We start from the raw sequence: 25,465 nt of genomic DNA, 5'->3' as shown, positions 1-25,465 counted from the left end.
TTTTTGAGTTTTAATATGAACTAGATGAGATGCTATTTGGTATTTACATTCATTTAAACTTCAGTGGATCATCAAACAAAACTTCCTTAGTACTCAAAGTAGTAATTTTATTACAGATTCACTTGTAATCAATACATTCAAAACAGATAATTTTCACACCTGAATACATTTGAATGACATTTCACAGTTTAAATTACACCTAGTTATTATTTTGAATCTTTTAGTTTATTAGCTATTTATTCAGACAAAATCACTTATGAATGTATATTTTCATTTATTCAGCATTTTCTGCTTCCCTTAGTGTTAACGTTGGAAAAGAAAATTGTGTAATGTTTGCAGCTGTACTATAAAGACACATAAATTGTATTTACCACACAAATTTTAAATTACATGAATTTTGCAGATTGTGTTTGATACAGATACAATGGCAACTGAAAATGATTTCTGTTTCTGTTAAGTCATTAAATGTTAAGTGGTTATCATATCCATTTAAGGAAGTGCTTTTTAAAGACATCATAAAAGAATTATTTTATTTTTTGTACATTCCAGCTTTGTGTGTTGTTATCATGTAAACACAGTTCTGCTTTTACCCGAGTAAATCATCCATCCAGCTGCTGCTTGTGACAGTATTATCTGCTGTTTGCTCTGTGTTGTTGTTGTCATACGCTACAAGACTATCTGCAAATAAATTCACATCACTTGGCTCAGACGCAGTCAGTGATTGTGGTCCTGATGCAAAGATGTCGTCTGCAAAAATATCTGTCTGAGCTGAAGGAGCAGCAGTAGACAATGTATCTGAACCAAATAAATCATTCAGTGAGTTAGAAGTGACTGTGGTGGATGGCAGCACTGTAAACACATCTGTACTGTTTGAGATGTCACCAAATGCAAAGATGTCACCGGGGAAGGCAGGTGGTTGGTTTGTGGAAGCATCAGCTCCTCCTTCAGACACATTAACAGCATTTGACTGAGTGATCAGAACATCACCAGAGCTAAATATGTCAAAGTCAGTAACTTGCTCACTTGTCTGGCTGCTTGCACTAGGAGGACTTGAGGTTTGATCCTCATGTTGGTTTACAGGTGCTAAATCGGGTACAATAAGCTGATCTGTTATGCCAGGTATCATTTCATTCTCAGTTGGCATTGGTTGGGAGTCAAACAGGTTAAAGGGATCAGCAGGAGCTGCTTCAGACAAAGCTGCGGCACTCAAAGAAGATGGACACTTAAAAATCACCTGAGTGTCCGGCGGACCAAAAACATTAGGCGAATTCTCAGGAAGTTCATCATTGAGATCAAAAAGTGTACTGCTGCTCGGCTCTCTTTCTTCATTTATCATTAGAGCAGATTCATCACTATTTATATGATTGACCAAAGGCTGAACTGGGGCTGAACTGACAAAGATATCATCAGTAAATGGAGCAGTCAAAACTAAATCACAGCTCTTCTCGGCTACGTGATTGATTGACTCCTCAGATGCTTGGCTCACTGATTCCACAGAAATGGGAGGATCAGTCACAGACCAACCTGTAGCCTCACTGCTTTCCAAGACTGAAACTTGATTACCAATTAGATTTGAATCAGTTTGTTCTGGAGCTGTTAGATCATCTTGTGCATCCCTTTTTGAAGTCTTCAGCAGATCAGATGGTATAGATGTACTTACAGCCTCACTCTTGTTATATTCCAGTGTGTTTGGCTCAGCAGAATGTGACTTTTCCTTTATTTGCTCCCCAGCCTCTTGTTCCTGAGTTGTTACTTGAGGCATGTCGCCTTCCTTTTTCATCTCTTCTGTAACAGCCTCCTTTACCTCCTCTGTCTTTTTGTCATCCGTGTGTGTTGTGTCAGTTCTTTCATCTTGTACAGTCGACTTCGTAGGGTCCTCTGCCTTCTCTGAGGATGACTGAAACAGTCTACCCAAGAGTCCACCACTTGGTTTTACATCTGTTTTTTTGGCATCTTTTGGTTCAGTTTTGTTTGTGAAGAGTTTAGACAAAGGACTCTTTCCTTTGGACCAGGATCCCAGTTTGACCTTTGTCTTTTCAGACGGTTTTGCAGAACCCTTCAGAGAATTTGTTCTTGCAACAGGCTTCCTCTGACTATGACTATTTTCTTGATCATTGGCTGAGTCACTCTTTTCAAATTGATTTTTGTTTCTTTCAAGACTGGCCTCCTCTCCGCTCACATGTTCGGCAGAACTTGGATTGTCCAATTCGGAGTCTTTTGGAATGACCTGCAATATCTGAGATGGCTCTTGGTGTTTCACATCTTCCTCAGTTGAATTAAAAGTTTCAGTGAAACTCTGAGTATCAGGTGATCCCTCAACCTTGTCTACACCTCCATTCAGAATTGCTTCATCAGTCTGTGGGATCTCTTGACTGCTCTCCACTTTTACATCAGGCTCTTGGTTTGATATTTTGCTTGTTTCTCCAGGACATTTATATTCAGGGATTTCAAGGTACACCTCACCGTCACTCTGTTCTTTGCTGAACTCATCAAAGTTATTTTTGTCACTGTCATCTTTTAAATCATTAGATTTATTCACTTTGCTCTGTTCAGTTTGGTCAGAAAGCTGTGTACTGCGTTCTTCTGGCTTGGCTTCTGTGGTCAGCTGATTGGACGGGTCATACTGAGCAACATCAACATTTGGAGCAAACCGTACAGACTTCTTACTTTTATTTGTGTCCAGCCTGTGAGATGTTGAATTATTGCATGTTTTTGAGGTTGGTGCCACATTTTTCTGTTCTGTTTTTTGGATTGTCAGAATAATACCCTTTTCTGGGGAGGGTGAAGAAAAGTTAGGCACTCTTGGAGAGATGCTGTCTTGAAAATGCCTTGCCTTGGTTGGATCACTCCTGGGTATTGGTTCTTCTGAGGTCAACTTCTCAGCTGACTGACTTGTCATCTTCGTTCTTTCTTTGACCCCTGAGGTGAAGGAACTTGACAGTGTTGTCACCTTATCTTTCCTTTCTACACTAAGGTTGATCTTTACTTGGTTGTTGTCTGCCAAGCTCATACCATAAGTAGATGTTTTACAAATTTCAGATATCTTCTTTTTTACATATGTTTTCTGCATTAGATCAACTCCAGTACTCTTCTTCTCTGGTGGCCAGCTCATTTTTAGTTTGCCTTTAACATCAGCACCACTGTTATCTCTCAGCTCTCTTGCAGAAGACTTTGTAACAAACACACCAGCAGGGGACTCTCTGGAGCTGTCAGACCTGTTTAAGTTGCTTTTTGTCATTTTGGGAGTGGACAAAGCATCTGCCTCCTGTGTGCCTTTATTTTTCTGAAGCCACTGGTCTTTATGTTGCTTGTGCCCAAATCCTTCATCATAATTTCCTTTTCTTTTAAAAAGCTGTTGGTAATGGGAAATGCAGTAGAACTCCCCATAAAGAGATGAATAGTTGCGTATGCTGCAATAAAATAACATAAAATAAATATTGTATGTATTAAATATATTTTTAATTTGTCACATGATTTGTGATTGATTGGATGTACTGGAGATTTACAATAATGTCATTTATAAAATCATCTCATGTTTTTGCTCATTAATGAAAAGTGAATGAGGAATTTTCATTCTTATGAATGATAGTATTGATTAGGTTAAATATCTTCTTTTTCCCCCCTTTTTTTTACTATATGACTGTTGATTTTAAGTCATTCTTATTGTACTGTAGAAAATATCTCACCTGAGCTTCTTCTTACAGTGTTTACAGCAGAAACAGTTGTAGTGCAGGATAAGTTTATTGGCCACCATTTTTTCCATTGGATAGACAGGTGTCAAACAGGCAGAACACATTTCCTTGGCAGATGACTGGAACTATGATAATAAAACAAATTCAGTTTAAGGTAACTTGGATTTTATGTTAAACATTTGAAACACTTGATTAACGGATGGTAGAAAGAGAAGATTTGAGCTATCATTGGGTGGAAGATATTTCTGTCCACATTGTAACAATTTTTATTTCAATAACTTGATGGAATGATTTGACATTTTGAGAAATACATAACTTCCTGGATTCTCAGTTTTCTGTTTGGCAACTATTCGTAGCCAAGAAGTGCTCCATGTTTTCCACATTCCATTGAGATTAACCTGTGTAATTCAGGTTTTAGAGGAGCTAGTTGGTATTTTGTTATTCTTGGACTGAGCCAGCGTTGCTGTTTCCCCTTATTCCCCTAAGGTTAGCTAACTGGCTGCTGGCTTATATTTAGAAGACCAACACAGCAGTGGTATCATCTAAAAGTTATTTAATCTTATGCTAGAATAATTTAGAAAATATCTATAAGGAGATCAACATTTTGAAAATTCTGTTAACCTGCCTGTTGCACACATCAATGACTGCCGATGTTGTTAACCTTGCTCCATGATCGTTTTCAATTTTTATTTAACTTTAAATCATCTTTTACAATCACATCTGTTAAACTGTTTATTTGACAATTTACACAAGAGAACATACAGTATCAGCTTTATTCTTAGCTTTAATAAAAGAACTTAACGCATCATCATTTGGTTACCATATAAAATCTAGAAAATTATTCCAAAAAAATTCAATTAAAGCTAAACATTTTCATGATTTCATAAGATCAATTGTATGACTAACATAATATTTTCATGAAAACATATTGTAATAAATACACAAATTAAAGGGGTGGGAAATGCACTTTGTGTCTTATTTAGTGCTTTTCCTTTGGTTGGCTGAATGTTACAAACACCGTTCCTTCCTCCTTGCTGTTGCTCGGCACTCTATCTTCAAAAGGGCGACCAGATCTTTGAATTAATGGGGATGTCATGACTTCATATCTGGCCGGACTCCCAACTACTTCAAACAGTGCAGATGATTTACTGTCAGTCTGTTTGGTGACAAAGGTTGAAGTCACAGAAGAAACAAATACATTGCCAAAGCCATCAGTCTCTTCATACATTTCACTGACAGTCTTTCTGCCAATTACTCCTGCAGGTTGCTCTGGAACAGTTTTCACCTCAAGTACACTGACATTGCGCTGTGCAGGACTGTGACAATTGTTTGAGGACACTGGGGCACCAGACCCCTGAGCCGGACTACTGTTTGCATCATGGCAACTTTGAGAATTAGCTTCTGTTTTGGGTTTAAATGTTGACATGGAGGATTTTGGTTGCTCGGCAGGCCTTCTGGCAGCTGAGTGTATGGAGATGAATGACGGGGAGGACTGGGAAGAGGACTGTCTGATGAGTGGCTTTGTGTTTGCTTGTCTGGGAACTTCTTGTTTAGAAGGACTTGAATCTGAAACTGTTTGAATATTTGCATCAGATGTCTTTCTGACTTGACCTGATTTGGCTTTGCTTGACACAATACTTATTTTTCTGATGTTGCTGGCAGGTTGAACGTTTTGCTCAGATTTCAATGATTCATCAAATAGTCCTGATAACCCTGCAATGTCAGCCTCAGATTTCAGATTGGAGACAGAATACAAAGCCTTTTTGATTGCCTCTTCAATGTCAAGAAGTTTTGCTAATGTTTGTTCCTTCAGATCCATTATTTCCTTGCTTGCCTTTTCTAGATCTTCAAATGCAGTCTCTACTGAGGAGATACTTTCTAGATCATCATCCTGTGTCTCTACTTCAACTTTCTTTTCCTCTGTTAAGCTTTGCTTTGCATTTTTACTTGGTGTATCTATCCAAGCAGGGACATTGTCATATAATGTCTTTAAGGAGCTAACGCCTGCACTGCTGGACTCTCCCTCCATCTCTTGCACTTGTGTCAAGATTCCTTTAAGTTCCTCTCGTTTTTTCAAATTGTCAAAGATTTCCATCGCCGCTTTCACATTTCCTTTCATGATCTCCTCCTTGTGGACAGAGAGCCTTTGTCGTCTTTCATCATCTGTCTCCTTCACTTTCTTCTCTCTTAAAACAACTTTATCTTGAAGTTTGGGTTGCTTTTCATTGAGTTCATTTTTCTGTATATGGCACACATCAACCAGATGTGACGTTTGCTGTGTGTCATCAGTGTCGTGTTGGTTTTTGGGGTATGATTTGTGTTGTTGAGCAGTGGGTTTGTTGGTTTCTTTATGCTCACTAACATTATCATTTATTACTTTTACCGTCTTGGACAACACAGGAGCTCTTTTGTCCAGAGACTCACTTTCCTTCCTTTCAAAGTTCTGTAGAGCAGCTTTCAAGCTCATGTTCATTTCATGTTTACCAGCTTCTGCATATTTCTTCATGCACATTTGTATCTCCTCGACTGCATTGATTTTCTGTATAACATTTTTTTCCATTTCCACTGCAGAGCTGTTTGACATTGTTACTTGGCAGTCTGATTTGCACCCTGTAAGTGGCGCTGTTTTCTTTTTTGTCTTAATTTCTTCAGACTTCGAATCCATTGGTAGACATTCAAATGTTTGATTTGAGTCTTGCACTGCTTCTTCAACATAGTTTTGGTGGTATGTTTCATGCAAGGTCTTGTTACTTATTTTGGCACATGTGGTTTCTTGCAATTTATCTGTAGAGGGTGACGGAAACAGTTGGCTTTGTTCTGAAGGAATCATTGCCCTTTTTATGTTGTCTTCAATAGGGCGAGCGACTTCTGGAGCAGATGTTGCTGAAATATTCTGTTCTTCTACAACTACTGATTTTGTCCATTGTGGCTTTGGTGGTAAAGCTGGCTTCTGCTTCTGTAGTTTCTCACTTGTCTTTTGAGGGAGTGGAGGTGCAGTTACACTCTCAGAGGTGGATGATTTAGAGTTTCCATTTGCTACAGGGTTGGGTGTTGAATTCTGTGTTGTAATAGATGGTTGTCCTTCACAGGTTACTGAAATTGAAGGAGACAATTTTGTGTCAGATGGAGGCATAGACACCACAACACACCGCTTGTGAACAGTCTTGCTCCTTCCTGAACAATTCCTCCCTGAATTTCTGTATATCATTGCATCTTTATAGTCTCCTTTGGATACATTAACACTTGACTTCTCGAGAGATTTTAGAGCCAATTGAACATTACCTCTCACAATATCTTCTTTATCTAAGAGCTTCTGCTCTGTTGCTGCACTCTGCAGAGATTTAATAGCTGCCTTCACATCTCCTCTGATAGCTTCTTCTGTCTCATCTTCTGTTGTCTGACCATTACACTCATAACCTACAAAAGGTGGCAACAATTCTGGTGCACAGTTACTGACTATAACTGCCCTTTGTTGACAAGCCTCAAAGGGAACATGGCTTTCCTGAACTTTCTCTGCATTACTGACCTTTGGATAAGTCTTGATTTGCTGGCATCTGGAGGAAGACGAACATTGCATCACTGCCGAGGAGCTTTCCTCTTGTGCTGTGGCATTCAGGTTGTATATTTTTCCAGGAACAATAACTTCACGCTCCACATGCATGCTTTGCTGCTTTGCCATTTCAAGGGACCTTTTAGCTGCTTTCACATCTCCAGATATAATGACCTCTTTCTGTAGTTGACTTTCTTCTATTTCAGGACCTTGAGCTGACAGGTCCATGTCATAGATAGTTCCAGGTTTGATGATCTCCCGCTCCACATGCATACTTTGTTGTTTTGCACGTTCTAATGACTGCATTGTTGCCTTGATGTCCCCAGCCACAATGTCCTCTTTTTCTACCATGATAGGTGGTTGTACTGCAAGATGTTGCTTTGCTGATGAAACATCACCACGGATTATTTCTTCCTTTGGAACACAGCTGTCAACACTGACAGAGCACTCAGATGAAAACACTTTTTTAGTGTTCTTTACATCCCCTGGCAAAACATCAGAGATGGTTCGCTCTACCTGCCCTTTTTGCTGACAGAGACTTCTCTTTGCTTCCCTCACATCGCCCTGAACTATATCAATGTACTCCTCAGCCAAGCCGTGATCAACTTCATCTCCTACAGCCTCAGCGTGAAGACTTTTCAGATAGTGCAGATCTCCTTTCTCAATGCAACTTTTGTACAAATTCACATTTCCCTTTTCATTTTCATCCACTCTACATGATGCTGCAGTCCTCTGACTATTGGCAGTAGCTAACAGATTTCCGATTGTAGACTTTACATCTCCCCTCTCTCTTACATGACTCTCAGTTTTGGTTTCATAATTGTAAATGAGTGAATAAACTGACATCTCAGCTTGTCCCTCTGAAGTTTCTTGCATTATGATTCCTTTTTTCGAATCTTTATCTTGAACAAGCAAGTCACTGATCATCTGTACAATGTTTTGCATTCTTTGGTCTCTCTCAGGGTTGATAGTTGTGGCTGTCTGGTAGACTGGAAGTTCTACTACTGTGGTGTTCACTTTATCCTTCTCCACTTCTCTAAGAAGACTAACTTGGGGCTTAAGGTTTGGTTTGACTAAGAGTTGTAACATGATGTTCTTGATGTTACCACCAACAACCTCTTCTTTCTGGATTTGCACACCTGTGTTGCTTTCAAACAGATATTTTGCCATGTTAACATTTCTATTCTCATTTGCTTCTATTATGATGCCACTTGAGTGAATACAGCTTCTTTGGTACAGATAGGACAGGGTGTCAGTAACACTGTTTGCAGTGATTTTATCCAGTGGAGTGGTCTCAAAGAGCCAGGTAGTGCACTTCACATCAGCTTTTGGTATCTCCTCCTCAGTACCTTGCACTGAGGTATTCTCAGACTCCTTGATTTTATCCAGTGGCTGAGATTCAAACAGCCAAGTGCAGCGTTTAACATCTCCTTTCTGGCTATCCTCTCTGTGGACTGTTTTTACTGGACTTTGCTCCTGAGGTTCCCCTTTCAGACTGTCAATGGTTTGATTTTCAAAAAGCCAGGTGGAGGTTCTGACATCACCATGCTGTACATCAGTGACACTAACCATTCGCACAAACTTGTTGGATGACTGCTCAGATTCAAATTTCTGTTTATTGAGCTGCACATTACTACTTCCTAAGTCTTCAATGACCCTGACAGACGATTCATCTTGGCTGGTAAATGAGTCTAAAGGTTGTGTCTCAAATTTCCACCTGGCTGATTTGACATCTCCTTTGTTGACGTCTTCTTGTGTGACAGCTCGAATCACATAAACTTCGTTCTCTGCCTTTATGGCGTCAAGAGGCTTTGTCTCAAACATCCATCTTGCTCCTCTTACATCACCACTCATTACCTCCTCTTTTTTGACAGTTGTAACTTCGTGAAACTGGCCTTCTTTGTCTCTGATGGCATATAGTGGTAGGGTCTCAAACATCATGGTGCTTGACTTTACATCAACATTGACCACAGGCTGTTCCACAGAGTCTGACTTCAGTTCAAAGGACTGGTCATGGATTTTGTCTAGTGAGGAGGTTTCAAATATAAACTTTTTGTTCTGCACATCCCCACTCTCTGCACCGCTGACTCTCTGAGTGTTTGCATCACCATTGTCCTTATTGATCAGGTTCATGGGGCAGTTCTCAAACATCCAAGTATATGTATTTACAGAACCTTTTTCGATGTATTCATCTTGCTTCTGTTCATCAGATTTTGTCACCATTTCTAATCCTATTTCATCAAGGGACTGGGATTCAAAAAGTTCTTTGACTCGTGAGACATCTCCGGATTGAAAGTTGACTTGGCTGACACGTTTCACATTGTGTTCAGAATTTGAGTCCTTTCTTATTCTGTCCAAGGTTTCTGTTTCAAAAAGATGTTTGACTGTTTGAACACCAACTTCAGATTTGACAGAATCTTGAATGGTACTGCATAGCTTCAAGTTGTACTCTTCGCCATCTTTGATGCTAGAGAGGCTGTCCAGTGGCTGTGATTCAAAAAGCCAAGTAATGGACTTGACATTAGTTTTGTCAATGGCTTCTTTATCATTCACTTTTTCTGCTTTGTCATATAAAATGTCCATCGGTTGTGTCTCAAATAACCATTTACAGGTCTTGACATCACCTTTATGACACTCCTCTTCTACGTTTTGCTCTGACTGGTTGAACTTGGAATGGATCCCATCTATGGTCTGGGTTTCAAAAAGCCACTTTGCCATCTTGACATCACCCATTTCACCCTCCTGCCTGGTGATCCCTTTGATTACCTCAACATTTCCCTTTCCCTCTGCAAGCTTGTCTAAAGGCTTTGTCTCGAACATCCACTTATAGTTTTGGACCTTCCCTTTGATGGATTCTTCTCGACTGACTGTGGTGACCTCATGGAGGTTTCCAGAGCTGTCCTTTATTGCATATAAAGGAGTTGTCTCAAACATTGCTTTGTTATCCTTTACATTTCCTGCTGCAATAGCTTTTTCCGTCTCAATAATCTCATCAGAATGAGCAATTTTGCTCAGAGGAATTGTTTCAAAAAGATTTTTGAATCCTTTGACATCACCTTTTTCAATCTGTTGTTCCTTGAATGAGGAGGTCTTTTGAATACTGCAGCTCTCAAACATTTGTTTTTTGCCTTTTACTTCTCCTTGTTCATCAGCTGAAAGGGTAATTTTCCTCAAACTGCCAACTTCATAGCTATCATTAAGGGCCTCCATGGGTTGCGTTTCAAATAGCCACAGAGAAGTTTTGACATCTCCCCCAACTATTTCTTCCTTTTCCAGAGACTTTTCTGCAGTGTCCCCTTTTAGTGCTGCCAAGGGTTGTATCTCAAAGAGCTTTCTTTTGTTGAGAACATCAGCTTCCCCTGCACATTCAGCCACCATTCCTTCAAACTTGTCCACTCCCACAGCCTCTTGTATGGTGTCAAATGACTGAGTTTCAAACATCCACTTCTTTTGGTCAACTCCTCCTCTGTGTCCCTCTTCCAGAGATATACCTCGAATTATTTTCACCCCATCAGTTCCCTTATTAATCAGGTCCAAAGGCTGAGTTTCAAAAAGCCAACGAGCAGTGCTGATGTTGCTGCTGTTGATCTCCTCCCTGCAGATGGATTTAATTTCATGGATATTGCCACTGTTGTCTCTAATGGCACAGCAGGGGTCTGCCTGGAAGAGTTTAACAGTCTTCTGGATGTCTCCTTTCTGTTCCTGAAGCTCAGATTTCAGTCTAAGGAAGCTGTGGTCTTCTACAGAGTTGCAGCGTCCCAAGTCACTCAGTGTTTTAGACTCAAAAATCAGCCGAGTCCCTCTCACATCTCCTGTCTGGATGGGTTCTTTGAGTACTGCTTCAACCAGTTCACCTTCTTCTGTTTTTGATTCGTTTAGAGAATCTAAGGGTTGGGTCTCAAACAGCCACATTGATGTTCTGACATCCCCTCTGACAGAAGTCTGTCTTTTAGCAGACTTTTGTTGGGTGCTGTCAATATGCTCAAACATAGAGGAAGTGCCTCTGACATCTCCACCTTTCATCTCCTCATCATACAGCAGTTTCTTGGTTGCATGAGGATCCCCAATGTTGTCCAGATTCCAATTTTCAAAGATCCACCTCATGGACTGCACTTCACTCTGATAAGCTGCATCTGCTGCTTGAGTGTTTTCTGGCTGCACTGCCTTCATTATTTCATCATCCACAGCATCATCAAGACTTGCTCGTAGGTCTGGGTGGATGTGTTTAAAGAGCCTCTTTAGCTCAGTCTTCTGCCTTTGTTGGTAGAACATGGAGAAGCTTTCTTTAGGTGGAGGGACAGGGAGGCTGCCTAATTCTGAAGGCCCTTCATAGTCGAGGGGTCTAGGTGGTACAGGAGGGGGTGGAGGAGGAGGCAGGTCATCTTCATCATGAGATGAATGTGAAACTGTGATTTTCCTGGCTGGTTCAGCCATCTTTAAATGAAAGACAGATGGGAGTAATATTGTCAGATTTCAGTAATCAAAAACAGTATTAGTTAATGTAGTTAATTATTAGAATGACATGCATTTTAGCGAGTGAAGCCATACTTTACCTTTTTCTATGCTCGCTTGATGTTTTTCACAGCAAATCATCTTCTGTCACCGGGGTTAACAAAACACTTCATAGCTGTTAGTAAGCAGACATCACATAGACACGTGGTCTATGCTGTAAGTGCACTAAGTTGGATTAATAACTACTTTATAACCATTTTTCTCTCTACAAAAATACCTGGAAATATGCATCTGTAAATCAGCACTAACTTATTTAATGGCCACTTATGGGCAGTAGAAACAAGCTTTAAACACAACTCTGATTTTATAATCTTTTTTAACCTATTTAAACTAAACAAACTTTTGAAGCCTGGTGACACGTAAGATAATTTTTCACTTTATTTTTAGCTACACTATGTTCACCATAGTGTGCTTTTAGACCTTTTTTGCTGGAGACAGTTGACCACGGTCAAGCACTGATGAAAATGGTGCGGGCGGAAAACCAGAACAATGAAATGAAAAACGCTGAAACGCACCACTGAGCTGACAGGAACTTTATATTCACATTTGGGTGACAGCTATCTGTGGGTTTTTTACCACTAGCGGCACTTTTCACATACATTGATTATTAATAAGGGTGTACACGTTGTATGAACAGTGTATGAATTATAGCTAATAGGCAAATAGTTGATTTTTTTCATACATTTTGTCATCAATTTGTATTTCATGTTTACACATATTTGCCAAGCTCATTTAGATTTTCAAGATTTACATTTTACATTAATATCATACTGACATCAAACTGTAACTGCTGATGATAATGTCAAGGCTGGGAGAAAAGAACAAGGCACATATAGTATGAAGCGTGTAAGTTGATCTGCAGGTCTTTGAGTGTAATCTAATGTGTCACTGCTGTTGTACTAGGTCGAAGTTTAATGGTGTCTTTGGTCAAACAGCCAAAATATGTTAAACACAGCACACACACACTGTAGTAAAGGATGAGAAGAGAACTATACAGTACCTTACTGTTTTTAGCCTTTGTTCCTGGAGTACCAATGAATTCCTGCTGAACAACAGAAAAACTTTGGCTGATCACATGTACAAGTTACATTATTTTCTGTGTTTTTTAGTACTGTGATGCATTTAAAACCCACAATAGATTTATTGTAAAATGTTGAGTCGCTCCAATTGTGACAGAGCATAGTGGTCATTCCCTAGTGAAGCCCTTGCCCTCAGTGTATAAGAAGGAATGAGAGGAATTTCAGGAACTCACCGGCCGCGTTGAGCCTCCTGTGGAGTCGATAGCTGCTGCTCTTGACAGATAGAGAGCCGATCTGTCTCTCACGGAGGAGGAAGTAGATATTCTGTCTCTGGTTTGTCTTGTTGGGGTGCCCCCGTTAGTCAGTGGTGGACTATATTTGTCATCTGCAATAGTAAAGACAAAATTAATACAACATCATATATACCTGAAATATTTATGAAATTTACTCAATGAGATAACAATAACTGGATGGATGGTATCACTTTTGCTAGTTTAGATTAGTTTACACGCACACATGTAAAAATAGGACTCAGATGTATCCCAAAATAAGCAGAGTGTTTGTCTAGTGCCAGCAACAAGTTTAATGATAACACAGTGTGTGTGTGTGTGTGTGTGTGTGTGTGTGTGTGTGTGTGTGTGTGTGTGTGTGTGTGTGTGTGTGTGTGTGTGCATGTGTGTATGTATTTATAGCAGTGTTGGAAACTTTGTTATCACAGTTTTAGCTTCCTGTTAGCTTGTGGAAACTATTTTATCTCCAGTGTGTCGCATCCTAGCAGTGATTTTGAGTAGCTAGGGGGGAGTAATTTATATAAATGAACCTCCACATGATTTATGGCACTAAAAACAAACATTTAACAAAGACTTTGATCGATGTAGCTGACAAAACAAATAGGCCCACACAGGCTGCCTGCTGCCTGGGACCCTCACCACACTGCATGCCTGCATGGTCTGACCATGACGCCTAAGAAGAAAAAAAAAAAAAAAAAACAGCAACTGCTAGCTCAGCTGGAGTGACACAGATTGTTTGCACATTGTTTGTGTGAGCTCTGTGCCATCAAACTGTCAACACCTGACCAAAGGAATGCGACTGCCTGGTCCAATGAAAAACATAGAAATGATCTCAGCTCTGCATTGTTTCACCTGAAGCTGCTTTACCTTGCAATGATTGTGGATGGATTAAAAAATAGGCAGTACATATCAGCTGAAAACAGTTGATGAGTTTGAGTTATCAGCATTGTAGATAGATATTTCAACAACAGCAGCACTGTGAACAATATAGTGAGAGGTCAACAGCCCAGTGTGTTTCCATCCAGCTGTAACTAATGGCCAGATCTGGACACACCTCCCCTTTTCACACACTAAGCCCTCATAGCACAAAAGGATGGACCAGCAAGCTGGCGCCTCTCACGAGCCCGGACTTAAAGCATTTTCATAGATGGGTGAGCAGACAGAATGAGGCACCCGAGTGCCATACGTGTCCCGTTGAAGTCCTCACGCACTAAACTGAGAGGTCAACTTCATCACTTCTGAGCACCCGTACGCTCACACACACACACACACACACACACACACACACACACACACACACAATGGGATCAATAGCTGCTGAAACGCTGATTTGTAAAATGTAGTTATTAAATCAAAAGTGACTCAAAGACATGAAGCTTTCTCTCACATCTCTTTGATGTGGCTTCATTCTCTGGGGATGAAGAGGAGCTATTAGCGGCACGGTAATGTGGGGGCATTTTTGGGCGGCTGGCAGCTGTACAAATGATGGTGAAATGCAGTTGGTATTTGTTCTTCACCACCACCACCACCTTCACCACCATCAGCTGTTCACGTTTGTAGCCACATTCACAGACTGTAATGAAAACCTGCATACCAAAAGGCTGCTCACGCCGGTGGGCCTCACACACATCACACCACTGTGTTACGCCAATCAATAAAAGTTAGATCTGATTTTCTTCATTGCTTCAATGACAGATATGCTGCTTCTCATTTTATAGTTCATCGTCCCTCTTTTGATTATAGTAAGAAGAAAAATGAATGATTGAGTGTTCCTGTTGTCTGACCTCTTATTCCAGCAGGATAAAGGACTGAAAACTGATATCCACTTAAAACTTAATGAAGATGCCAGCGGCATAGTCACAACACATTTTGACCCTGATGTCACTCACAAAGAAATTTGTACTTTTTTCTTTTTATTTTTGGAGTCTAAACTATAATTGAATCATTTATTCTCTTTTAATGATCTTTTCATTTTAATTATTCTTTTCATTTCTGTATGACCTATTACTGACATGCTAGCACAATATTAAAACTGTTTTGTTGAGATAAAAGTAAAGAGCATCTAATTCATGCTCATTCTACTTATCCTACAGTACTACTATAGAAAACAAAACATTTATACAGCTTTCTCTGTCACTATTATACAGCAGTACACAGTAGATACACATTTACATCCTCCATTGCAATAAAGTAAATAAGCATAATACTCACTAAAACACAATCCGGCGTCACTTCCCTGTGTATCTCCGCTGTGTTCGATAAATGATTCTTGAGGCCCCTATGATGTGTGGTACAGCCTGTCTCCTCTCTCAGTGCTCCTCTCTGATTCTCGGTTCACTGTGACTGAACTCTTTCTAGTCCTGTGGCCTCTGTGACAGCTGATTTTTATCAGAGCCCACTGCCCCAGTGGAAGACTTTGGCTATTTTGGGAGGGTGGACTGGCGGCTGCCGCTACTCAGCTGAGTCAATCACCTCTGTTAGTCACTGAGGGACTGGGGGCACCCCTCCACCTCCCATTCCCATAGCTACATTGTCACCCACTATAACGGGCACTGGGTGGGACCTGCACTATGTGTGTCAGTAGGTGTTTGGTGGTCAACATAATAAAGAGAACATACTGAAGGTCTATTTTGGCGGCACACTGATAAGGCTACTAAGGTTTTCTAGTGGTTGAAATATAATAACACTTTTTGATAGTAAACCTCACTGTAGATGTCTACTCACATTCCTACTTGTATCTTACTCACATTAGACACATCAGGGTCAAAGCATGAACTATAGTACGATGGAGAAATATCAGTTTCAGGAGACAGATGGCTCACAAGTCTGTGTCACGATCAGATCTGCCAATGACAACCTTAGTCCTATCTTAAGCATTTGCACCATACGCATAGTTATGCATTTACACCACTACATCCTTGTCTTTATTTAGCTGTTTCCCTGCAACTCCCACGGCCAAAGGACACAGAGGTTAGTCCTTACCAACTCAGTCAGGATGGTGACATTTTAAATCCCAGAGGCCTTGACGTAACTTGACCTAGAGTGATCTGATGTTCAGTGAATGCTCCATCATTGTTTTTGACACAGATGGATAAATGTCTCAGCCTAGTTCAAAGAGCCATCAGGAACACAAACATGAATTGCTCAAAGATCAGTGACAGTGATCTTCGGTTTCAATAGTCCCATAAAGTGAGGACAACTGATTGTGAGCAGTGGCACCAAAATACAACAGTGATCTCACGCCTTTGAGCAAACCCTGGCACCAATCCTACCTGCCCTATCAGGTCTCAGTAAACATGAAATCCAGCACCACTGCTCACCGTGTGAGTATCTGGAAGTTCTGTCGTAAGATTCTGGGAACCCATTTGTGGCCTTTCCTCCTCTCACCTGGGTGGCTCTCTGTGGATAAACAATATATAGCGTCATGATGATAGTCACAAGTGTTCAATTGGTTCTAATGTCACAGTACACTATGTTTCTTTGATTTCCCTGTTTGGGAAAGCGGCCTGCTAACGGGAGCTCTATCTGACATTTGAAACTCTATCGCATTCCTCATCTGTTTTGTAAATGGATGATTCATTAATTGTGAACTTTTTCAGCATGTAGTTGTACTTCTTTACAATAAAAGAAAGGGAACAATGATGTATTTATTGATTATTATGCAATGTTTTTACTGGTCCAGCCCACTAGAGATCAAAATGTGGCCTATGAACTATGAGTTTGATTTCCCTGCTCTGTGATATAGAAAAACAAAGAATGCATCACTGAGAAGAGTCAATGTTGTACACATGAAGGTACATATTGCTGGATCATGTACAAAAATGTAACACATCTACTAAATACACACCTGAATGGCTGTATCCCTTAAAGGAGTGTTGTGACTTCTCCAGCCCTGCAGAGGGCAGTCTCTTCCTATCTTACTGCCAGTAGCAACTGCTGAGTTCAGCTGAGGGCTGCTGTTGAAGTCTTGTTGCAGGGTGGTCTTGGACTCAAACAGGGCACGGAGAGCTTTGGTACCTGAAGTATCTTTCTGAGGGAGGAAGTCCATGGAGTGACTCCTGGACAGATTCAAGCTTCCTCCAGGTCCCCAGTGGGCCACATCCTCCCTGGTCTCCCGCCTTCTCCATCGACCGTCCACACAGCTTTCTGACACCTGAAAGCAGTGATTGATTTTTATGTGTGTTTTTGTTTTAAAGGTTGTCACATTTATTGCACGTGATCAAAAAAAAAAAAAAAGATCTACTACCTGGAGTTTATGCTCAACTTTTTCAAGATTCCTTAGGTCAGCACAGCTTTGGTAACTGTTTGAACACATTTATTGACACATTTATTTACAATGACCCTCGTGATTCAAATCCAAATTCCACTTTTGTGAGTAGTAAAACTTAATGAAATTGTCTACGTGCCCTTGAGCAAAACACTAACTCTCGTCTTTCATTCCTCATTGCCCGCCAGAGGAGGATTGTACTGAAAAACTGTGTGTAAAAGTGTGAACAGCAGCAAAAGTTCAACATGTTTGTGCAAAACTTACTGTTGTACCAGCTGAGACACAGATTTCCTGTTCCAGCGGGTGGAAGCTGTCATGACCCATGACCTCTCCACATCCCCAGAGAGACTCTTCAGGGACTGAGTCCTCCTCAGGCCAAATGTCTCCATAGCGCCCCTCTAACAGTGGTTAAAGTAATGCATATTAATGTAATAATATGTGACATTAACCTCAAATGGTCTTTTTCAGAAACAGCATTAATGGTTACAAATGATTTGCAACAGAAAATACATGAAATGCCAAATTACTTCAACATAAACATATTTATCATGACTTAAAATTGAGTTTATTGTCACATTTGTCACTTTTATTTTAATTCTTTCCTTTAGAAAGGATGAATTCAAGCAGGTTTAACTCATGGGAGTAAATATATAACAGTCACACTGACAGTCATATGACTCTGTTAATGTTTATGAACTCTGATTCAGACAGCAAACCCAAATTTAAACCTCAGTATGACTGTATGCTGTTATAAAATCAATACATTATCACACTGTGGCTAAAAGACATGCGCCACTCGTAAGGAAACATTTAAGATCTATATTCTGAACAGAGATATTTATATTGAAACATTAAGTATATAAACAAATACAGGTGAAGAGCTCCATAAGCTGCAAAGCATAACACACTTACAATATTGCAAATAAGATAATGCTGCTCTGTCTATAAAAAGAAAGAATATTCAACCTCATACCTGAAAAGAAGACGCAGAAGTCACCTGTGCATCTCTGTCTTTGTGGCTGACTTGTGGTTTAGGAGCATCTCTCACAAGACACAGCAATTTCTAGAGGCCAAAGTCCTTAAACACCTTGTGATCCGAGGCTTCCGGTTACGAGATCTGCCACTGTAACATCACCTGATGAATTTCTCTGACAAATCAAGTTTTTATTATGCAAAGCTGGTGACATTTCTCTCTTTCTCCATAAATGTGTGACATTTATTGTTTCCTGTTTGCTATTCAAATATCAGTGTGATGCTTGGGAAAACCCTGAGAAACCAGAGTCAGACCTGTGTGTACTATGACAGCTGCCGCAGTCAGATGTCGGTGTTCAGATGCCTGGCATAGCAGCCCTGCTACTGTATCTCCTGCCAAAACTCAGAGCAGCAGCATTTTATCTCCACCTCACATGCTTATCATAGCCACTTTATGACTGTAGCAGGAGTCACATTCATTTCAGACACCGTTATTTCACCATGTGTTTATTCTGCAAGTACAGGAAATATCATGAGCACAGAAAATGCTTACACTGCATGTAAATCTATGTAGAGCTCTCTGCTGCTCAAAGGGTGATGGCACGTTAATTATATACACAGATTAACCAGACACAACTTTATACATTATATATCTTTGACAAAGGCAACGTGAAGTACTTATTAACTGCTATTATGATTTCCAGGTAGTACATTTTACAATACACACTCCAAAGAGTACCTTCAAACTATGATAACTTGAATTAAAGAACAGTGTGAGATCTGACTTGGCTTTTTTATATTTCCTCCAATGACAGTATAAAGAATGGACAGTGTATCCGCCACGTCACCCACAGGTTTCCGAAGCACCATTTTGAAGCTGAAAATATGCAGCGCTGGCCACCAACATGTTGGTAGTCCTGCCTCTTCCACCTTGGGTGATTTTCATAGTTTCAGATAGGGAGCAGAACTGTTATTTTTCTGTTGATATGTGGGAGCCATGTTTTCATGTTTAGCAGGTTTTTCATGTGTAAAAAGTGAAATAAAGCTCACTTCCCTAGCTACTACTACTACTACTACTTTTACCACGCTGTCTTTGCAGCTGCTGTGGCTCAGTCTGACTGATCTCCATTGCAAGACACTGAACACAAAAATGTTCCCTGGTGGACAGGCCAGCATGTTTCATGGCTGCTTGCTATTATCTGTATGTGCAAGTGTGTGTATTGTTAATAGAAATGCAGCTATTTACCGTTAAAAGAGACAGCTATTTCCCTCTGGAGTTCATGTGTGAGCAAAAGAAAGACGAAAGGAGAAAAAATATTAGATTTACAGTTATCAGGGGACAGAAACACAATTCCAAATGAATGCTAATGGTGCTTTGTAACTGGATACGCATAAGTGTTGTGTTTCTCCACGCAAGTGGCCAACAAATGATTAATTTACAGCCTTTTATTTTGCTGACATGGAAGGTGTTATTAGACGGATAGAGGCATTTTTTGTGTGTGTGTGTGTGTGTGTGTTGCATTCTTACAAGGCCTGCATTCATCCAAGACTGGTAATATTTCTTTCATCTGATCACATGACCTGTCATGAGCTTTTATCATATCGACCTCTAGTGGAGAAAACTTATTCCCTCATAGAGTGAAACCATTGATGGTTTTACCCCTGAATATCCATTAACAGCCAGAAGATGGCGCCAGAGCTACACCCCTCCCCCTCCTCCATAACAAATGTGGTTAAAGGGCATCATAACTGCTTGCTTGTTGACATTTCAGCATTTGTTGTCACTTAGCATAGTTAGTGCACATATGAGCATGGTGCAGCTATTTGCAATAATGATTTTGCAGCTGCAAGTACCGATAAAGTATCACAATATACCTTAATGCTTTGTACAAACACATGAACACTACAAGCAGCAGTGGAGTCTGACATCAGCGAGAGGAGAACTGTTGTATTTTCAGCCTTGCATGTGTTTTGCCAGCTGCAATGGAGGAAGAGAAAGGCAATCAGTGAGTGATTGAGCGTGTAGGGGAGGGAGAGGGGAGTCAGACAGTCTCACCCACACAGTTCCACAGAACAGTCAGTACTGGCCTGAACAGCTGAGAACAGAGCAGGTCTCCTTCCTGCTCCTGCTGCTGCTGCTGCTGCTGCTGTGTGCTCCTGCAAAAGCCTCACATGGAGCCACATGTGACAGCCAACACCAACAGCAGACCTCTGAGAGCACGGGAGCTTCCAGTTGCAGGGCTGACAGCAAGATTAGAACAAGGACACGTAGTTCTTCTACAAATACACACAACTTTTGTAATTGTGAAGGCATGATGAATCAACAGAAACGTCAAGAGAAATGCGTCTTTGCTACATTCCTTCAAGGAAAACGCCTTTTGTGTTCACATTGCATCACACGGGCCAGTTTGTAAGTTTGTAAGAAAGGTCACCGCAGCTCTCTGGCTAATGTTGACAAGAGGTTCATTGTTGAAGGGGGGAATGTCAAACCCAATCACACAGCTGCTTAGCTGTTACAGCTTGTGCTACTCACATACAGCGGCAGATAAGATCACTTTTTGTGAAAATTGTAGTTGTGTAACCTACTTTGCACTCTGGGCTGCAGCTTGGTTTTGCAGCAATACTGTAAAACTGATAATGCACGGATGTTTTGTAGAGATAAAATGAGCAAACATTCCCTTATATAATAATAAGAAATTTGAGTCTAAAATCTTACATTAGCAGAGCAGTGTTGAGCCTCACTGTGTTCTGCTATGACAAAGCTGTTAAGTGAGGGCGTTTGAATAATACATCACATCTCAGCCCATGCACTGTGCATGCAGGTTACTCCATTACACCATAGATCTCTTTCATATCAATTTTTCAGCCTACATGTTGCACAGAGAGCATTTGGGCTCCGGGATGAATATGCTACAGAGATATGATATCAGACCTGGACCGACCCCAGGATTAGGCAGCAGTACACTTGGCACGAGGCCATCGTCTGCCATTAAGGTGTCACAGGAAGTTCTCAGGTGTCAACCCTGAACTGATACCGCTGCACAGACAATAGGATGGCAGTTGACGGATCACTTAAGGTGTCACTGTTGTGAAATCTTACCCAAAATCTTTATCTGATGGCATTTTCACAGTGGAGAAAGTGAGACTGGTGTCTCTTTGATAGACGTTTGGCACACAGTTGAAAACATGTTTTCCAAATCAGCTTCTTACCAAAAAGTAATGTGATCCAACACAAAAATATTCTGCTACAGTTGGTTCAGTTATCAGACGTTATATCACATGACAGTTTATGTCCGAGCTGTTTTATCTGTCCTCTTCTCACTCTTTTGATTTAAATCAAGATGTGATAACAGTGTAAATACAACCAAATGAATCAGATGAGACTTAAATTCTTCATGACATTTAAAGGGAGATTAATACAGAAGTCATAAATCAAGCTTTACAGGTAACTCTGTCTCTCACAGAAGTGTGGACAGGACCAGTGGCCAAATGAGCAACATTTCTGTGTAAATTTCATCCAGTTTAAGGACTCATTGCTCATGTGTCTGTTTTGTTTGTGTGCCAGGTGACATACTTTTCTTGGGCATTTCTGATTCAGTATTTGAAATAGAAGGAGCTCACCATAGTGTGACTGACTCACACTAATCAGCTTGTTGCGCCAACCTCAGCATGTGCAAATGGCGAAGAAGTTTAGAATTTCAGTCTTCATAGTTTACGTGTGGTTACATGTACCAAATATATGAGCTGTTACAGCTCACCTAACAATGTTAATTTTGTTTTGTTTTTGTTGCTTATTTAGCCATGAAATGCTAAAGATTTAAAGTTTTCAGGGGCTTTAATACACTCTGAATACTCTGACTCTTTCTAAAAAGATGAGTAAACCCTTCATTTAGAATAAAAAGATCATGGATAAACCAAACCACTGACGTAGAAAAAACAAGACAGTTTTGGCTGCAAAGATGTTGATGATGATCGGAGTCATGCTGCTGCTGATGCTGCTGATGATGAAGGCAATCATGATTCACTGCTTTTCCACCCTCTGAAATAGAATTGGCTGCGCTATATTTGCCCTTGCGACCATGGTGACGATTGTCAAAATATGACATCAGAGGCTATGTAAAAAGGAGCCAACTCATGTGTACATGTGACATTTCAAGAGAAGCCGGAGTAAGACATCAACAATTCAGAGAGAGAACGTAGGAGTGTTTTCTCCATTTCTCAACATCATGCAGCAGTTAGTTCAGTTTTCTTTATCACTGCCTGTACCCTGAACTTATTTCACTGTCTATTTTTGTAATACTGTTGCCAAGGAAGTATTTTTCAGGAGAACAAAACAATGTCCGGGCAGCATGTGGCTCCATTTGGCACCTTACGTACTACCTGACTGGAAGGCAGTAACACACAGTCCAACACTACCTGATACTTCCTCTTATGGCCAGGAAAACCGAGAGTGATCTTTAAAAGGGGGGAAGATCACTGTGATAGTATCCACAGAAATGAAGGAGGAAGTGGGGCATAGTTTTACATGCCTAAAGCTGTGTCAGACTCTGTCACTATATGTATGTGTATGTGGGCCATCGATGGCACAGCTTTGGCTGAGAAAACAGGGCCACACAAGCTAGTGGCAGCAACCTGAGAGGCTGTCAGAATGTAGGTTAACTATAAGTTATGTAATGTGGACTCTGGACTGAGAGCAAAGCAGTGGTTTACTCTCACTGTTCTCAAGCAGATATTAGATAGGATATCTGTCAGACACAGAAAATGAGTGGAAGATAAGGAACTTCAAAATAATGGATCTGTACTGTGGGGCAATATTTCACTTCTTACTTGTTAACATTTATTTTAATTACATGTCATGTGAACTGAATTAAAATATTGATAAACCAGGTTAGGAATCTGTGTCAAAATTGTGAGAGACTCACTGTATATTTACTGCACGATCACTGCTGTTTATGTGAAATATTAATTTTCCTCCATGACTCATCTCCATCTCCGTTACTACAGCACCAGTGTGCTCAGAGAAAATGTAGATCGGCCTCCTCACTAATTTGCATACAATAAAGTCACACTGTGTGCAGCAACAGCCAGTAAAAGGAACAGGAAACTCCAACTCTATTGCACAGATATATTTTTGGACAGGCAGTGTGATGTACTATAAATAGCCACGTAGCCTCATGTAGCACTTTGATCATGTGTTATTACTAAGTCACACTGAGATCTCAGAGAGGATACACAGACTGAATGGACCTTTAAACATTACATGAAACACTTTAATAGAGATTTTTGAACTTACTCACAAAGATTCCAAGTTTACACATGAAATAAAAGACAATTATTCCTCAGTTATTTATGTGCTGTTTCACTATATTACCAATCCCCTCCATTGCTGATGCACTGTCCCCCTCGTGTTTACTCTCCACACAGGTCAGTGGATTAGAAACACACATGCACTAGAGTGATCCGAGCCAAAGTGGGTCACACTTGAGTGCTGAGGTCGGGACAAGGAGTCTTTCCACTGGCTATAATATCTGGACCAACAGGTTTTTAGATATTAGTGCAGTTTTTCTTTAAACTAAAACACTAATATGTATCAACATAGGGTCAAAGCTCATGAGTATTTTGGACTTTTGTGTCTTTCCATTCATCCATCTGTCCATCTGTTAAGCTGACGCTGTGTTTGTCTTTCTGAGCTTCATTTTTCTCTCAGTCGGGGACACAGAGTACTCTATGATTATCTTCAAAAGCAGAGACAGTAGAATGTTAATCCAGATGCTTTACTTTTTCTTACTCAGTATTTTCCCCAAAAAACACTGAGTTCACAACAAGCATGTACATGTGTGCACATAGACAAACCGAACTAACGTCAACATCTGTTAACAAGGAAAGGAGTATAACAGGAAAGTTGGGAAGAGGATTTTTCCTTGAGTAGAACAGGCGGAGGCTTTACACCCAAATTCCTAATCCTGCCCATCTACAGCTTCACTACACCGCAGGGAGTTTCCTGGAGTTTAGGAGTGTCTGACTTAAAACACCATTACAGAGGTGCACCAGTGAGTCAGATTACAGAAATGTAAGATGAATACCTGGCAGTGAGTGTCATCTCAGAGGTCTGATCAACACTTTTATAAGGGGTGTCTAGACACAAAAGACCAGACAGTCTATGGAAGGACAACATAAAATGTAACCACGACTGAATACTGATAACAAATTAAATTTAAATACATATTTTGTTTGTGAGCCAGAAAACAAATATAGTTTCTAAAATAAAGAGTGGAACTCTATGAATTGACATGAAATCAGTCAAAACTGTTTTTAAAATATTTCACATTACATTTGTTGTTGAACTACATTTGTTTTTTGGGGCAGATAAAATGAAAACTTTGGTATTTCAGTTTCTTATTGAAGTCTGTGAAGGTTCTCAGTCATCTTTCTTCGAGAAGGTTTGATTCTGGGGCAGCTGGACTTTGTTGTAGATCCATGAAGATGTTTCACCTCTCATCCAAGAGGCTTCTTTAGTTCTGACTGTCTGGTGGGGAGATCCAGGTTTTTAGCCTTGGGTGTCATTTTCACTTGTCTACAACTAGGTCCAGTTGCCCCAGAATCAAGCCTCTTCACATTCAGTTTCTTATGAACTTGAAATGTTTGAAGCGCTTTTCTGTTTCCACACTCACTTCCCAAATTACTGTTGTGTTTGTCACAAACAACACAAAAAGTTGTGACATAATGTTAACTGTTGGTGTAGGCTATGGCCTATAAAATGACCTCCACTAAAATATGAAAAAATATGAGCTTCACAATTGTATTGCAGGGTATTCCCATTATTAGTCCACCCTCAAAATATCAGTGAGTTTTTCATTTTTTTTAAATAGTAAAGGAAATTATGAAGCAATAAGTACATATGAATTACATAACAGTCGTTTATAATGCTAGCTGATTATCTTCTGATGAATCACAAGCTCTAGGTCTAAAAGTCGTTTATTTACCACCACATCACTGGTTGTTATAGTGCAGTGTGAACACAACGGACAACTATCTGTAGGCGGTAGTGACAGCTAAGCGTCTCCTACCTCTGCGTGTGTCACCGTCTGCGTCAAGAGAAGTCAGCGGAACCACGAAGAGGACTGATGCGGAGCGAGATACTAAACCCAACAACCACTTCGTTT

The 25,465-nt window shown here is 40.3% G+C and overlaps 2 protein-coding genes across 4 annotated transcripts; both read right to left on the bottom strand.

The window, feature by feature from the left end:
- Positions 1-92: 92 nt before the first annotated feature.
- LOC109138070 (protein piccolo-like) lies at positions 93-6,781 on the bottom strand. Of its 2 annotated transcripts, none has more exons than XM_027283608.1 (2): positions 3,687-4,671; positions 93-3,410 (listed from the first exon to the last, which is right to left on the bottom strand). In XM_027283608.1, exons 1-2 carry the CDS (start codon positions 3,794-3,796, stop codon positions 587-589), a joined length of 2,934 nt encoding a protein of 977 aa, XP_027139409.1. In that variant the 5' UTR covers positions 3,797-4,671; the 3' UTR covers positions 93-586. The 2 variants fall into 2 exon arrangements, 1 of the variants encoding a protein (XP_027139409.1); XR_003463055.1 differs by having other exon boundaries at positions 3,329-3,410; positions 3,687-6,781.
- xirp1 (xin actin binding repeat containing 1) lies at positions 6,699-18,361 on the bottom strand. 2 transcript variants are annotated; one of them, XM_010742147.2, is made up of 9 exons: positions 18,304-18,361; positions 17,595-17,728; positions 17,310-17,364; positions 16,911-17,216; positions 16,384-16,462; positions 13,007-13,158; positions 12,755-12,799; positions 7,219-11,676; positions 6,699-6,785 (listed from the first exon to the last, which is right to left on the bottom strand). In XM_010742147.2, the coding sequence occupies exons 2-9, from the start codon at positions 17,717-17,719 to the stop codon at positions 6,783-6,785; spliced, it is 5,223 nt and encodes a 1,740-aa protein (XP_010740449.2). In that variant the 5' UTR covers positions 17,720-17,728; positions 18,304-18,361; the 3' UTR covers positions 6,699-6,782. The 2 variants fall into 2 exon arrangements, with proteins under 2 accessions (XP_010740449.2, XP_019112815.1); XM_019257270.1 differs by having other exon boundaries at positions 12,755-12,796.
- Between the last annotated feature and the right edge of the window lie 7,104 nt (positions 18,362-25,465).

This window comes from Larimichthys crocea, chromosome X (assembly GCF_000972845.2).
Source record: "Larimichthys crocea isolate SSNF chromosome X, L_crocea_2.0, whole genome shotgun sequence".
Lineage (NCBI taxonomy): Eukaryota > Metazoa > Chordata > Actinopteri > Sciaenidae > Larimichthys > Larimichthys crocea.
This window is presented reverse-complemented; position numbering and strand designations above follow the sequence as displayed.